Consider the following 15,524-nt stretch of genomic DNA (forward strand, 5'->3'; position numbering starts at 1 on the left):
ACCATATCCTACTGTGACAATACACCTTAATAATACTATTTTCACCGAAATCTCGCTGCCCACATACACTTAGCGTAACCTGCCAGTACAACAGCACAACAGCACAACAGCACAACAGCACATCATCACATCATCACATTAACACATCAACACATCAATACATTGAAATCACCACCCACTCATAGCATATCTCAACATGGCTTCACTAAATTACTTCCTAGACAGAACGGATCAATCCATACGGTCGATCCAGAGCCACAAGTTCGCTCCTCCAGGAATCTTCACAAACGCCATTGTTAAGCGTCCTAACATCACCGCTCTTCTCAAGGATCCAACAGCAGATGAGAGCTCCTTGTACAAGATCACGAAACCGCGATACAATGTAGGCAAAAGTAACCCTCAACGGAGACGGAGAGCAAAAGATGAAGAATTGTTCATGGACATAAAACCTGAAAGAGTGGACGGAAAATCAATATATGTGGATCGAAGCTTTTATGACCAGCCGAGCCACGAAAGCACAGAAGACGGCCAATTCACGAAACGAACTGTCGTTCAATTGCCCAAATTGAACGATGAATATATTTCAGGAAAGACCACTTTAGGCCATCACAATGCATCACACATTGCATCATCTCCCACGAAACGAGGTAATCCTCCGCTGTCGTCATACTTCTCGCTACAATCTCCTGAGCTGAACGATATCAGTGTTTTGATTGAGCAGGTAATGACATTGTTGCAGAAGTACCCTACCTTGGTCAAAGATCACGAAGGTATTGTGGCAAAGTTGAATGTCCACCAATCCGATTTCAATCAAGTTAAGAGGCAAGTGGATCAATTGGAAACTGAAATAGAGAATCAGAAACGTGAATTGAATATACTAAATATTAACTACAGCGATATCACAAGCCCTGTGCGATCGCAGGGTAATAACTCTGGAAGAGCACAGGTTGATATCGACGAAGAAGAGTTCGATATAGATGAATTTATCCTGAAGGAAGAACAAGAAATTGAAGAATTGGAGAAGAAGTTAAACGAAAAGCAAAGGATGTGAGCTTCAGCACAAGTACTTAAATATGAAGTTCTTAATTATGTCTCCAATAAGACGGATAATTGAATTAGAAGGGCAATGCCCCGTAATACGGAATGTAATAGTGTCAGTAGCTTACGGAAATCAAAAACATTTCTAACAGCATTGCCTAGGTGAATATGCTAGCAATGTGACAGTTCTGTCAATCCTCCACTTTTAGATACAACCCATGTATACCGTTACTATCAGTCTATTACAATGACCTTCATGTTTGAAGACCTACAGCGTTAAGTAATTTTTGTTGGCAAAATCCATTCTATTATACAAATATACAAAATATATAAGTTTACAAAATTACTGGAACATTTTATTAAGCGTCACCGACAGTAGGCAATAGCGAATGTTTCAAATAACTTAGATAATAGTGGTAAGGATATCAGAGTCACCAGCGTCCAAGATAGACAAGGTTCCGACTCTGAACAACTTACCGCAGACGGTACCTAACTCGTTGTTACCACCTTGGAAGTAGTAGACTGGGGTCTTAGACAACATAGCGTAGTACTCCAATTCGGACTTTCTCAAAACTGGGGTGTTACCAGCGATGATAACCAACTTGGCCTTACCGGTTCTCAAGGACTTGACAACGGACTTGTAACCAAGGGTGTACTTACCAGACTTGATAACTAAACCTAACTTGGAGTTAATGTTTTCTTGGTTCTTAGTTTTTGGGGCCTATGAATGAGTTAGTAAGATGCCTTGTAAGCACTTTTATTTGATGTCTGTCATTAACTGAATCGTTGAAAAATCAGATTTCATGGTTTCATAAATGCCTACTGGCTGCCAGCAGCACAGTGGAGGACTCGTTAATATGCATCGCTAGATTAGTATACGGACCATCTCTGCGTTTGTTTTATTTACACTCCGGTCTTGAGGTGATTGATATGAAGAACTAGAAACCTTTTTTGTAAAGCAAAGGATATTGGTTCACTAAATATTCAAATCCTACCAGAGCTGGAAAGTGAAAATTTTCCCACTACAGAATTCATAATGGTTTACTACACAGGAAGCTGCCATTTCACTAACAAATTAATGGGCTTCTCGTCTCGTCTACGCAGAGGAAGAGAATACAGAGAGACTACACAGACGGCACAGAGACTATAAAGAGACGGCACAGAGATTACTAAGTGTCTACACAGCGACTTCTATCCACACACAGTCCCCACGCACAGAAGAGACTACACATTGGGCACACACTCACCCAAAGCCTCTCAGAGAAAAACAGAACAAATCTTGTGCGCTCCTGCGATTGAACAAAAAAGTGCAGTCACATTTCCACGTGATTTAATCATGATCAAATGAACACTTCTTCTCCTGCACTTGTTTCCTTCACACCACCGCCATTTGGAAATCGAATCCACTTTCTCTCCCGCGCATTCATCCAAACATCCAACTTCACCGAGTGAATCGTCTTAAGTATGTTCCTGCACAACACCGGAACCTCTCTCAGTGCCAAATTTTCGCTGGTGGTAGTAGGGAAAAACTAAAAGAAAAATTTTAGAGTAGATTTTTCTATATTGCTTAAGGTCTTAACATAGTAACCAATATAAGGTATGTAAACGTCGGTGAAAGGTCGTTCATGTTGAGACGTAGAGGAGAGAGAGAAGACAAGTGGAAAGAGACAATCAATAATACCGTTGAAAGTATTGAAAGCGTGTGCAGAGAGCATGTAATACCATCTAAAAGAAAGTCCCCAATTTCCATATATTCAGAAGAGAGAATGAAATAACAGTAGTAAACGTCATACGAATGGACTAAAAGTAATCATACCAGATTTAAGCGGAGATTGGAGGTGCCCTGAAGCTCCGAATAGCTATCTTTTGAATTCAAACAACCAGTGCAAGTTAAGTTACGTCCATACTAGTAAAACAAAGTTGAGTGAAAAATTTGAGAAGACGAAAGATAAAACCTTCGAAACAAAGATAATACAGTAATATCCTAAGATTTAAACATGTCCAACCCATTTTTCAAGGAATTCGTGCATTCCTCCCTCCTTTACGGCGATACAAATCGATGTGTAATTTGTCTCGACAATTATACTAACAAATTTCTAGTTAATAAAAATGAAGGTTGAAATTGACTCCTTTTCAGGTTCTAAGATCTACCCAGGTAGAGGTACTTTATTCGTTAGAGGTGACTCTAAGATCTTCAGATTCCAATCCTCCAAGTCTGCTTCTTTATTCCACCAAAGAAAGAACCCAAGAAGAATCTCTTGGACTGTTTTATACAGAAGACAACACAAGAAGGGTATCTCTGAGGAAACCGCCAAGAAGAGATCTAGAAAGACTGTCAAGAACCAAAGAGCTATTGTCGGTGCTTCTTTAGAATTAATCAAGGAGAGAAGAAACCTCAAGGCTTCCGACAGAAAGGCTGCCAGAGAAACCAAGTTGGCTCAAGACAAGGAGTCCAAGAAGGCTGCTAAGGCCGCCAGAAAGGCTGAGAAGGCTAAGTTGGCTGCTGCCGGTGGTAACATCGTTTCCAAACAACAATCTAAGGGTGCTTTCCAAAAGGTCCACGCCACTTCCCGTTAAGAAGATTGAGAACTGATTTATCTTTACTCCGTGTATATTTAATTTTTGGTTTGGTATCTCTTTATATTAACTAATCAATATAAACTTCTTAAAAATTTAAAGAAAAGCATACATCTTATTATTTTTCGTAATTTCGTTACTTTGAATGGATTTCCGATGCAGATTCTATAGTCTAAACTCTCCATATGAAAATGAATGTCCAATTTTGGCGGTAGAAGCTAGCCTGCTTAACACTATATTGGGCTGGGCTTGGCTGACCTTAAAGCCCCAGTAAAGGCACTCAGTGCTATGGCAATAGGCCAATGTAATTCTATTCTGCTGAAGATCGTTGATTGTCACAATAACTCCCACGTATATCGAGGCTTCTTCTTCTTGATTGGTCGAACTCAATTCAAACAAGCTCCTTCTCTGCTGGACTAATTCTTCAAGATATTTGGCAAAGTCGATATCACCTTGTTCTTGTTCAGCTTTTCTGATTATTCTGGAACAAACATAGGAAGCTAGTTGCATGCTAATGATGTCTTCTCCATTACCGCTGCACATGCAAGAGATTTCGTAAAACTCGGACCTTTGGAAGTCAATTGCAGCACCAATTACTCCAGCACAGCCTATTCGTCCAGGAATCTTGAAGAAATTACCTCCAGATGATGTAGCTATTTTGGTCCCACATGTAGACACCTCTATCAAGCCCACAGTATCTGTGATTTCTTGGCTTAACTCAGGAATAGCCTGCAATGACACTTCTCCATTGAATAGCTTATCCTTGTACGTTTCATAAATTCGTTTAGCCTCAGTCAGCTTTAAAGTGTCATTTTTCATTTCATCTTTTTCAACTTCAGCAGAAGGGTCGAGTTCATGAACAGAATTAATCGCTGATCTGAAATGTAGTGAAGTAGGTCGGGAAAGTCCCATTCTGTTACCACGGTAGATCTTGTCTAGATTTTCAAACAATTTCCATGTTTCAACAATGGGATATTTTCTATCAATGCCAATCAAAGAACGACTTCGTATCTGATTGTAAGAATTCGTGGTATATTCTATGAAGCTAGAGTCACATTCTACTTCTCCCGCCAAATTGAGAGAGGATCCATATCCTGTGTTTGTTAGTTTAGAACATTCAATGGTCTTAGCAACTGCAAGAAAATCGCTTTGTCGTAATGCTCTCTTCATGAGTTGCTTGTAGTTATCTTTCAAAGATAACGAATGATTACCTGCTCCAATATGAATAATGGTGATCTTATCATGAACCATTATCTCATAATTTTATGTCCCTCGAGCATTCACAAGAATACCTCTATTTATAAGAGTCATAAAGGTTACTGAAGCAAAAACACGAGTCTTCTATTAATGAAGAACTATGTATAATTATGGACTATCATTAGTTGCAAGAATGATAAATTGAAAAAATAAGTGGTCCCTAGCAGGATCGAACTGCTGATCTTGGCGTTATTAGCACCACGCCTTAACCAACTGGGCCAAGGGACCGGAATTTATGGGGAATTATCGTACTGTGTATAGAAATCGTGAGGGACAAAATTATTTGAAGTTTTAGCGGCAAAAAGCGGCCAAAGCGGCCAATTTTAGAAGGAGGTTTTCACCCCGAGGATTCTCTCTGTACTGATCACTATCACGCTGACTTTCTCTTTGTCTTTTCTGTCTATTTCGTTTAGATAGCTAGGAATAAAATTTATGCTTCAATAAATAAAAAAAAAAAATAAAAGAGCGTTTAAAAAGGCGTTTACCGGAAGAAATTTTTACAGCTTTTCAATGGTATCTTCCTATACCACATCCTTAACTCTCTCACACGCTCTCTCTCTCTTGTCAGCTCTTTAATTGGGGAGTTGGGTGGAGGGGCCATTTTGGAAGTGCTGAGAAAAATGAAGCTAATTCGCTACATCTTGCGAGCCAAGAGCTTGAAGAGAGTATTAGAGGCAGTGGCTTCCCCTTGCTTTCCCTTCCTTTTCAAATGCCATGTTACACGCACCCTTTAATCAATGGAGATCTCTTGAGAAAGAGTGCTTGGGCTTCTTCTATAGATAAAAGAACAAGTTTAGACGTGGGAGTGAAAGCTACCCATGGCGCAGTGTTCTCACCTACATTTTCGTTGAAAGGGGCTTGAAGGAAGGCTTGGCGAAATTTTGGAATCCCGGATCATAAGCACATGGAAGACGTCACAGCTACCTACCTTACCCGCTCATAGTATAAGTCCGGTCATTCGATTCGGTGCAACGTGAGACCCCTTCCACTCAACATTTAACAGATACCACGTTCCTGCTTATACAGTGACGGCTCGGCATTTGACTGTCGGATGCAGCACCCTGCCAAAAAAATAATGCACCCAAAAAAGAAATATACAAGAAAAAATTCATTTAACAAATCGTGCTTAGATAAGATTGCCATAGTTAGGCTAATGTTAATAGAGTAGTAATTGGGGCAAAGGAGCAAGGTGTTAGAATTCCCTAGAGTCATAAATAGAAGTATAATAGAAGTGCTTGATCTGCCTTTCAAGTAAAAATCTTTCCTATAGCATGAGTCGGAAAGATACCTAACCAATCTTATCTGACAATTTAACCTTTGCACTTGCGCTCATCATTAAACCATAGCAATTTAGCCGTACAGTAATACAATCTACAAATATAATGAAGAAGATAACCTTTAAAACCTTCCATTATTTGGGTTTTGGTATCTACAATGACTTGCGGTGCCGTTTGCCGTATTACATCTCCGATTTTAAGGATGCCTATAACTATAGAGTCATTCCATCAACTACATTCGTATTTTTCACGAATTTGCTTCCAGCGATAGCCTTCGCTCAAGATATGTTTGACAAGACAAACCAAGCATATGGAGTGAATGAAGTTTTGTTGAGTACTGCCATAGCAGGTGTGGTGTTTGGGTTGTTTTCGGGACAACCACTTTGCATTGTAGGAGTAACTGGACCTATCTCTATTTTCAGTTACACTGTCTACGAATTAATCGAACCAAGAGGAACGCCTTATTTTCCATTCATGTGTTGGATTTACCTCTGGTCCATGGTATTTCACTTGATAATTGCAGTTGGTAACTTTGTTTCCTTTTTGAAGATTATCAGTCTGTTTTCTTGTGAGGTGTTCGGATTTTTCATTTGCTTTGTTTATATCCAAAAGGGAATTCAAATTCTTGGACGACAATTTGACGCTATTGACTTGGCAAGCGGCTATTGCTCTGTAATGATAGCTATTTTAATGGTAGTGTTTGGTATCGGAAGTTATGTCTTCGGAAATAACTTGCATTACTTTAAGCATTGGATCCGTAAGATCTTTGTGGATTATGGAGTGGCAGTGGCCGTGGTTTTCTTCACAGGGTTCATTCATTTCGGAGGCAAGCTTGACGAAACCGATCTTGCACGCTTACCTATCACAAAGTCATTTCAACCAACCTATAGTGGACTGGACAGGCTGCATGGTTGGTTCGTCCACTTCTGGCCAGGCGAAAACATAGCGGTTGCAGATGTATTTCTTGCTATCCCATTTGCTATCTTGCTCACTTTTCTCTTCTACTTCGACCACAATGTATCTTCATTGATGTGTCAGCCGAAGGAGTACCCCTTGAAAAAGCCGTCGTCATTTCATTGGGATTTTGCATTATTGGGTATCACTACCGGTGTTGCTGGGCTCATTGGAATTCCTCCACCTAACGGTTTGATTCCTCAAGCTCCTTTGCATACTCAGTCATTACTTGTACATAATAAACATGGACAAGTTCTATCGGTAGTGGAGCAAAGAGTAACAAATACAGCCCAAGGTTTAATTACATTCATCATGATGTCTCGTCCTTTCTTAATTGTTTTGGGATTAATCCCTCAAGCTGTGCTCGCAGGTTTATTCTTCATTATGGGAATAACTGGTTTGCATGGGAATGTGGTGACAAATAAGATTAGATACCTCTTCCTAGACAAAGAGTATATTGAAAATGACGAAAGCTGTGAACAGATCTTCAAGGACATTCATAAGCTAGAGAATAAGAAGTGGTTCTACGTTTATCTCTTATTGCAAGTCATCGCTGCAATGGCGGAGTTTGGTATAACATGTACTAAAGGTGCCGTTGGGTTCCCTGGAGTATTGATGTTCTTTGCACTTTGCGCAAAGTGGGTCTGGCCATGGATTATTCCCAGAGAAGAGTTAGATAAATTGGATGGAGAAGTTGCAGATGAGAATATAATACGTAACTTGGACATCTCACAAGCTATTCGGAAAGACAAAGACAAGGATTGGGATTCTGACAACAAATCGGGTTCGGAAGAAGTAGTTACGTCAGAAGAAATTTTTTAATACAATCATATTTAATCGGGTTATATAAAAGGGTAATATCAAATGTGTATATTCACTTAGCTTAACAATGAGATATTTTTTAAAATTCGTGTCAACTAACTTCTCTGTTCTTTCACTGAACAGTGTAGGCACCATCAACCAACAATTCTGCACCAGTGATAAAAGAAGCTTCATCAGATAGCAAGAAAGCAACGGCGTTTGCAACTTCTTCTGGCTCGCCTAATCTTCCAATTGGATGTCTGGCGACCAAAGTTGCATATTCATGCTCTGGCAAGATTTCCAACAACGGAGTTCTGATATAAGCCGGGTGAACTGAATTCACTCTAATATCATATTTGGAGTACTCAAGGGCTAAGGTCTTTGTTAGCATCTTGACACCAGCCTTTGAAGCACAATAATGTGACATTTCTCTATAAGCTACGTTAGAAAGCATAGATGAAGTATTTACGATACTGCCTGGCTTTTTCGAGTCTAGCCAATACTTGATAGACAATTTGTTCAAGATAAAAACGGAGTTTAAATTAACATCCATGATTTTCTTCCATAATTCGAACTCCATTTCTGCCCCAGGAGCGACCTTGTTGATTCCAGCGTTAGCAAAGACGAGGTCCAAGCCTCCAAATGTCTTTATTGTGAATTCAATTAACAGTTCGTTGTCTTCATATTTTGTAACATCCATATGAATGAAGGCAACTTGTTGGTTCTTTGGTACCTTAAGCTTTATGGAATCTATTATTGGGGCAGCAATAGCAGGGTCTTCCACCAATAACTACTTTTGCACCTAAACTGAGCAATTTGATAGAAGTGGAAAAACCGATACCAGATAAACCACCCGTAACGATGGCAACTTTGTTGTCCAAATTATATGCCATGGTACTTAAATGATACCGAAATGAGTAACAGAAAGCTATGCTTGGAATTGCTTAAAGGCAATGGGCAAGTTCAGCCTTCTTTATACCAGAGAAACAGCGGTAGGGATGCCCGCCTCCCCAAATAATAAAACTCCTTATTTTATCCTCATTGTTGAGAGGAGCTAATTTGTTAACAATTGTACCTAAAGCAAGTTACAAAGAAAAAGCTTCTACTTTCCCCTAAATCTTGAAATAACTTGTTGAACTGTCGCAAGAGCATACAATGAAGCATCGTCTACAGTTAACAAAAGTTGCAGCCAAATTAATGCGACCGATAGAGCGACTTCGAGGCGTGTCCAAGACTTTGATTAGGCCTTAAGCGATTTCTCTGGGGATATATTCGAACGGCAAAGCTTTATGTCCATGCTACCTTTGAAAAATCTACACCGTAACGACTTGCAGTAAGTAATTAGAAATCTGGAAGTTGTTGTCGAAAACTTCGATTTAGGGGCACGGAATGTCGGGCTTCCTGGCTTCCTACAATCAAAATTAAGCAGTAACCCGAATCGACGAAGAGTTGGGATGGACGTCCCAATGGTGAGAGAGTGGGGGAGTACGAGAGAAATATAGATATAGAGAACGAAAATTTACCGAAGACTCCAAAGGAAATGGGTAATAACCCCATGGCGTCATTGCCTATCGACATATTTCCGTCGTATGCTTTTGTGGACTTTAGATATTCTTTCTTCCCCCAAGGAGTAGACTCTGTTTGACACTTCTAGCCTTCATGGTTATCTATAGATTTTTCTCCTTTACTATCAAGAACTTTAAACTTACCCATTCTCTTAAGTGCGTTCATCGGAGCGTTCAAGAAGTCTCACTCGGAGACTTCGCAATTTTCCCAGAAATTGCGCTCCATACCCTAGTCATAATTATACCGATCCTATGCGTGACCCCATAGTTCTCGCAGAAGACTCCAGTGCTGTTTTCCAGTAGGCACTCCTTACTGGTGTTAAAGTATGTAGAGAGTATTGCAATAATTATGACACATCGTCAAAGGCACAGGTATTACTCCCCTTTCTGCATACCTTGTAGCTCCCTGGAGTTAGGCACACTGCGGATGGCTTATGGAGATGGTGGGATGGATTTCCTTAACGGGAATTTTGAGCCTCGAATAAAAAGTGGTTGTTACATTATGCCCCACAATTTCGAAAATTAGCCAGTTTACCCTCTATAGACTCCCAAACTTCCATGCGATTTGCTGCGTCCCGTCCGGAATGTGCCCAACTTCATCCTTCATCAGTAGCTTTCCGGGGCACTGTCGCCATGTTCGTATGATGCTCATTTATCACTTGATCTACTCTCCTTTAAAGCGCGATTATTTATTTTTTTATGCATTTATGTGTTCCTTCCCACTATGGCTAGTTAAGACTTCTAGCTCATCTAATCGTATGTTTTTCAATGATACCCCGGCACGGATACGTCTGGTGCCGTAATATGGGGGAGTAGCCAATAAGTATATAAGAGGTCGGCAAAGTCAGTTATTTCCTCTCAGCTATTGTCTTGTTAATAACGACCTCGCTTCAATTGACCTCAATCGCTTTGAGTATTGAGTATAGTCGTTTATTATTACAGTAGTGCAGATCGTTTTATTTTGAACCATGTCTTACAATTTTGCAAGCAAAGTCGCTGTCATTACCGGTGGCCTGTCAGGAATCGGATTCGCTACAGCAGTCAAATTGCTCCAGAACGGAGCCAAGGTGATCATTGGTGATATTACAGCTCTGAACAAGGTCGACGGTGTTCTCAGTGCCCTCAAGAAGGAGTCTCCTCAAAACCAGGACGTTAAGTACATTCATACTGATGTGACCAAGGTTGCAGACAACCAGGCCTTAGTAGACTACGCCTTACAAGAGTATAAGAGTCTCGATTATGTGTTTGCAAACGCCGGTATCGTAGACAAGCCAGATGAGGGCCGCAAGATTGGATGGGACACCTGGGATCGCACAATTGATGTCAACTTGAACGGAGTGTTCCGTTTGAACAAGATTGCAATTAACCATTGGATAGACCAGAATAAGAAGGGTGCCATCGTCAATACGGGATCCATTTTGTCTTATGTTGGAAACCCAGGTTTGGCCCATTACTGTTCTTCCAAGGGAGGTGTCAAGTTGTTGACCAAGACCTTGGCCATTGAGTATGCAGCCAGAGGAATCAGAATCAATTCGGTCAATCCAGCATACATCGACACCCCACTTCTCGATGTGCTTGATAGAGAAACCTACAACAACTTAGTTCTCAAGCACCCAATTGGAAGATTAGGTAAACCAGAGGAAATTGCCAACGCAGTCGCTTTCTTGTTATCCGATGAAGCCAGCTTCGTCAATGGTATCTCCTTATTGGTTGACGGTGCCTATACTGCCCAATAGATCTTCTGAAGTTAGCCAGTCTATATACTTTATGTTGTTATATACAGTAACCTCTACTATATACAAAAATATGCCAGAATTGATTATGTCAGAATCTTCAATGACGTTTTTGATTTTTTTGTAGCAGCCAAGTCGTGTGGTGACAAAAATATATCTATATCTTTAATCACTATTAAAGTTACTTTAATTTACCTCTCTTTTGTGTGTCCTCTTTCGGCTAGTTGTAGCAAGACTTCTTTGAACAATGCTCCTTTGAATAGATAAATCCAAATAGTTTCAAGATGTCGACCGCCGTGGAGCGAAAAGAAATCTTGGACGTTTTGGAGAACGACTATCGGTCTGATTTGGCTATTCATCTCTACTCTGTAGTACTTTTAAAGCGCATCAATCCTTACTTTCCTCGGCGGCAATGGAGCTCTTGGCCCCTTTCATTTAATGACGTACCTATACCGAAGACTACATTTTTATATGCTGACAGCATTGTGCGAAATGACGCTTTCAAGCATGATATCGACGTTGATAACGAGGCATTGATGATAGAAAGAGGACAAGAAGACAAGGAGATCATCTTAGCATTATCGAAAAAGAAAAAAATACGAACACGGCAAAGAGAAGCAGGAGTTACTTCTCCAAAGAAAAGAGGGGGAAAATCTAGTCAAAAGAATATTGAGCAGGGCTTGCTGGTCACGGATTCCAGTGAAGAATCTGATCCCAGTTCTGATTCTGAAGATGACGATTCAGTTGGATGGGCAACTCCCAGTGCCGTGATAGAAGACGAAAGAAGATTGGTCGAAGATAATGAAGTAAACAGAGAATTTGATGAAGAACAAGAGTCCTTTGTGGATGCCAGATCTCGGTTCACTGCCTCCCCTCCTTCAACTCAGCACACACAAGACTCATATTCCCAATCCCAACTTAACACCCTGGTAACACAGGATAGACAGACGTATCGGCAGAACCACAATGATATGATTTCCTCTGACTCAGAGGATGAGGACGACAAAATCAGAGCGAAAATGTCCCTTCCCTTGGGAAAATTATCATTTATTGAGTCAATTACCAATAGTAAGAGTGATTTAGTCAATGAGCTAGGCGCAATTATTGAGGCAAAGATTCATCAGCGGGTATCCGAGATGAGAGAAGATGGAGAAATAGACTCTTGTTTTGAGACGTCAGACAGATTTTGTGAAAATGAAGCCGTAAAGAATATGAGCGTGCAACTATCTGAGAAGGTGGACCGCGTTTTCAATGCTGTTCTGGCTTTGATTCATGACCACAGCTGGCGTACTCCACTTACATGGCAGCATATGCTCTTGGCAGCTACTGATGCGGAGGAGCTGGATCCTTATGGAGAAGTCAATGTGAACCTATTGGATGATGTGTACGATCATTGCGAAGACTTATTCGAGAATATTCGTTACAATTACGAATTCGATGAAGACGCCGAAGAGGCAGATGTGGACCTTGAATCTTCGATCATAACATCTAAGGGTTTTGATGTCATTCGATATATTCAGTCTTTAGAGTCTTACTCTGTGGGAGACTTCGTAGGTGCATTTCGAAATTACAAAAATCTTGGGGTCATATATCCACAGTTGAAATACGAGCAAGATGCAGTTAGATTCAAACTAAAAACTATATTTAAGAATAGGCTCAGGATTCTGGAGAGAACCCAAGACTTGTTCTGGGGGAAAAAAAGAAAGGTAGATCTGTTTAGCAAGATACCAATTGACGACAACTTTACAAATATATCAGATGTCAATGAACAATTCCTCCACCATGGCTCCAATGTCTTAGACGCTCAGGAGTATTTACTAGAGCATTACCGTTAGCATTACTTATATACTTGCATTAATAGAACATTTGAGAGAACTTTTGTATTCATTATTGAAGCAGGAAGATCCTTTACACTCCTGGTTGTTATCCTGAATCAAACCATATATTGCCACGATAAAATTAAGGCATATTGAATGAAGAGTATCCTATATATATTAAACTTTAAACCATAAACTTGAGACTTGAACTGACGGTGACCATTAACCCACCATTATCTATACTTTTCAAACATTATCAGGATCTAATGATGCGGTGAATTTCACTTATAAGAACCAACGTATAAGCGTAATATCTAGATCCTCTTTTGAAATGTGCTAGTGATTTCAGTTCCGAAAATAACATCCCAGAACTTACTAGTGACGCCGAAACCGAGTTCATAGTTCTTGTAATGGTGCTCCAAGTGGTAAGTCTTCAACTCCTGGAAGTACTTAGGTAATCTGGCATGGTGCAACACGTAATGCGTCATGTCATACATAATGTAGCCTAACATACCACCGGCAAAGCCGGAGCAAGCATGGTAGTAAGGAAGGATGGTGAAGAAGAATTTGTAAATAGGGAAAGATAACAATAAGAAAAGGGCTGGTGGAAGCACGAGTCTCAATCCATCCATAGGTAAGTAATGGTGAATACCATGGAATAAGAAATGGAAGGTCAATGCTATAGGGTGGTCAGGCAAATAGCGATCCAAGTGGAACAAGAATCTGTGCAAGCAATACTCAATAAAAGTCCACACGAACAAACCAAGCACCCAAAAACTGAGAGCAGTGACTTTAGGCTGGTTGATCCAACCGATGTAGAAGACATAGAAGTTCACTGGGAGCCAAACCATAGGTACAACCCACCATGGAGTCAAGGAGAGCGGCTCAAGGAAGTTGCCAAATAATGGGGCTGAACCCTTACCATAATGTCTTGGTCTGTGTACTTGGTCTAAGTAGAAATTTTTCGAAAATCCACCGAATAACACCTGCATTAATAAAGGCTTGTTCAAGTCCAAGAACTTATGTTTCTTAGCATCCTCCTCGAAGTCTGTCTGAATAGATAACATCTCCTCAGCTGGGAGGTGATCGTGGAACTCATACATATCGAAGCTGCCAGTCAACTTCATTTCTACTGGAGTCTTGTTTTTATTGTTCAAAAGCTCATCTTCCTCTTCTGGTGTTGCCAAGTATCCGACCAACATGGCTTCATCCAACATCTCGTAGGCGCTTTCTGAGTGTTCGTGTGAAACGGTGTCGGCCATAATCTGTGTTACATCTTTACCAGCATATGGCAAGATGAGGTCACCGCCAGCTGGATGTTCATCCAAAAAGCTGGTGACGTCGTAGACTTTTCTCAGGTACAATACGACCCAACAACTCTTTGCTGAGTTGTGTTTCTCCACCTCGGTGGCGGAGACTAATGGTAAACTTCTGGACATTATTCTGTGAATATAGCGATTAAAATGAAAATGCTGCCAAAAATCTGATTTCTGATAGAATAAATTCAGCCCAACGATTCAGGGAAATTTGGGGGTGAAACAAGCGAGAGAAAGTAGGCGCCAGACAAGAGTCCTTGGAGATGTATGGATATGTATATATATATATATATATTACTATGGAAATCCCACTAAGAATTATCAATAAGAAAACCACGATGTTGTTGTACTAAAGATACTCGAAATTCTACAATTTATAAATTCACAATTTTACATTTTCGTTCCCGCTCTGATGCATTATTTATTTGGCCTGTTTGTTTTTGTTTGGCGGTGGGTGTGTCTGTAAAATTAGCTGACAAAATGGAATTACAGTGGGTGCCATTCGGTTTACTGCGTTATGTGGGGGTGTGTACTGGGAGAAGGCGTAAGGAAAAGTGCCGAGACGAGAGCAATCAGCGAGAGAAAATAGCGACAAGAGAAGGGAATGAGGTGGTGAATTATGCTTTTTGTCCTCGGCGCGGTAGTACTGGTACCTTATTGTTAAGTTAGCGCACGTTAGTTTACATTATGGATTTGGTACCCGTACAGCGAGGTATGGTTGTGAGATGCCGCTAGGGAATAGTTATGAGAGTCAGTTGATGGTGGACTGTTTGGCTTGGTTTTTGGCCACATGAATTGCAAGAGTTGTATGTATGTACATATGTTGATATGTTCGTAGACATCTAAAAGCATATATCACGGCAGAATTACAAATGTGTGTTGTTTACCATCAGTGGGTATTTGGCTCTCATCCCCAGTCCTGTGGTCTGATCTGTTCTCACAAGGGCCATCGCAACGAGAATTAGGGTGTTTGTCGCTAAAAATGTTATTACCGGACGTTCCAGAGAGCTGCACACAAAAGGTTGATTGGGTGATGTTCCTGATTGATTGCAACCATTTTGGGACAGCAGCTAGAACAACAGAAGAGGATGGTAGCGTTCGATGGTGACATAAGTGATTATTGGTGAGTTCTAATATTACCCCTATTCTAACGGAATTGGAAATGTTCCTAATTTAATTTCTGTCATGT

General features: G+C 40.5%; 9 protein-coding genes and 1 non-coding gene across 10 annotated transcripts; 5 read left to right on the top strand and 5 right to left on the bottom strand. All coding sequences in view use genetic code 12, as the record gives it.

Annotated features, from left to right (window-relative positions):
* Positions 1-196: 196 nt before the first annotated feature.
* SPC34 (Spc34p) lies at positions 197-1,051 on the top strand (the record flags this gene model as incomplete). The annotated part of the gene is made up of 1 exon (XM_064918459.1): positions 197-1,051. One exon carries the CDS (start codon positions 197-199, stop codon positions 1,049-1,051), a length of 855 nt encoding a protein of 284 aa, XP_064773124.1.
* A 270-nt stretch (positions 1,052-1,321) lies between these two features.
* RPL30 (60S ribosomal protein eL30) lies at positions 1,322-2,056 on the bottom strand. The gene is made up of 2 exons (XM_064917562.1): positions 1,922-2,056; positions 1,322-1,759 (listed from the first exon to the last, which is right to left on the bottom strand). The coding sequence occupies exons 1-2, from the start codon at positions 1,922-1,924 to the stop codon at positions 1,442-1,444; spliced, it is 321 nt and encodes a 106-aa protein (XP_064773125.1). The 5' UTR covers positions 1,925-2,056; the 3' UTR covers positions 1,322-1,441.
* An 894-nt stretch (positions 2,057-2,950) lies between these two features.
* On the top strand, positions 2,951-3,697 carry RPL24A (60S ribosomal protein eL24). Its single transcript, XM_064920606.1, has one exon. It carries the CDS (start codon positions 3,148-3,150, stop codon positions 3,613-3,615), a length of 468 nt encoding a protein of 155 aa, XP_064773126.1. The 5' UTR covers positions 2,951-3,147; the 3' UTR covers positions 3,616-3,697.
* Positions 3,698-3,725: 28 nt separating this feature from the next.
* On the bottom strand, positions 3,726-5,073 carry FGR10 (Fgr10p). Its single transcript, XM_064917563.1, has one exon. It carries the CDS (start codon positions 4,864-4,866, stop codon positions 3,781-3,783), a length of 1,086 nt encoding a protein of 361 aa, XP_064773127.1. The 5' UTR covers positions 4,867-5,073; the 3' UTR covers positions 3,726-3,780.
* Positions 5,027-5,100, bottom strand: RJT20DRAFT_t121. Its single transcript has one exon. It is a non-coding gene; the product is annotated as a tRNA-Ile (tRNA).
* Positions 5,101-6,254: 1,154 nt separating this feature from the next.
* Positions 6,255-7,925, top strand: RJT20DRAFT_97672 (uncharacterized protein; the record flags this gene model as incomplete). Its single annotated transcript, XM_064921686.1, has 1 exon — positions 6,255-7,925. The coding sequence occupies one exon, from the start codon at positions 6,255-6,257 to the stop codon at positions 7,923-7,925; it is 1,671 nt and encodes a 556-aa protein (XP_064773128.1).
* An 85-nt stretch (positions 7,926-8,010) lies between these two features.
* RJT20DRAFT_151133 (SDR family NAD(P)-dependent oxidoreductase) lies at positions 8,011-8,797 on the bottom strand (the record flags this gene model as incomplete). Its single annotated transcript, XM_064919045.1, has 2 exons — positions 8,011-8,618; positions 8,689-8,797. The coding sequence occupies 2 exons, from the start codon at positions 8,795-8,797 to the stop codon at positions 8,038-8,040; spliced, it is 690 nt and encodes a 229-aa protein (XP_064773129.1). The 3' UTR covers positions 8,011-8,037.
* A 1,521-nt stretch (positions 8,798-10,318) lies between these two features.
* On the top strand, positions 10,319-11,371 carry RJT20DRAFT_129713 (uncharacterized protein). The gene has a single exon (XM_064917564.1). The coding sequence runs from the start codon at positions 10,438-10,440 to the stop codon at positions 11,203-11,205; it is 768 nt and encodes a 255-aa protein (XP_064773130.1). The 5' UTR covers positions 10,319-10,437; the 3' UTR covers positions 11,206-11,371.
* RJT20DRAFT_129714 (uncharacterized protein) lies at positions 11,348-13,107 on the top strand. The gene has a single exon (XM_064917565.1). The coding sequence runs from the start codon at positions 11,487-11,489 to the stop codon at positions 13,035-13,037; it is 1,551 nt and encodes a 516-aa protein (XP_064773131.1). The 5' UTR covers positions 11,348-11,486; the 3' UTR covers positions 13,038-13,107.
* Positions 13,108-14,717, bottom strand: SCS7 (fatty acid alpha-hydroxylase). Its single transcript, XM_064917566.1, has one exon. The coding sequence runs from the start codon at positions 14,456-14,458 to the stop codon at positions 13,334-13,336; it is 1,125 nt and encodes a 374-aa protein (XP_064773132.1). The 5' UTR covers positions 14,459-14,717; the 3' UTR covers positions 13,108-13,333.
* Positions 14,718-15,524: the final 807 nt, after the last annotated feature.

The sequence above is a fragment of the Scheffersomyces xylosifermentans genome (assembly GCF_036884685.1).
Source record: "Scheffersomyces xylosifermentans strain CBS 12540 chromosome Unknown RJT20scaffold_6, whole genome shotgun sequence".
NCBI classification, from domain to species: Eukaryota; Fungi; Ascomycota; class Pichiomycetes; order Serinales; family Debaryomycetaceae; genus Scheffersomyces; species Scheffersomyces xylosifermentans.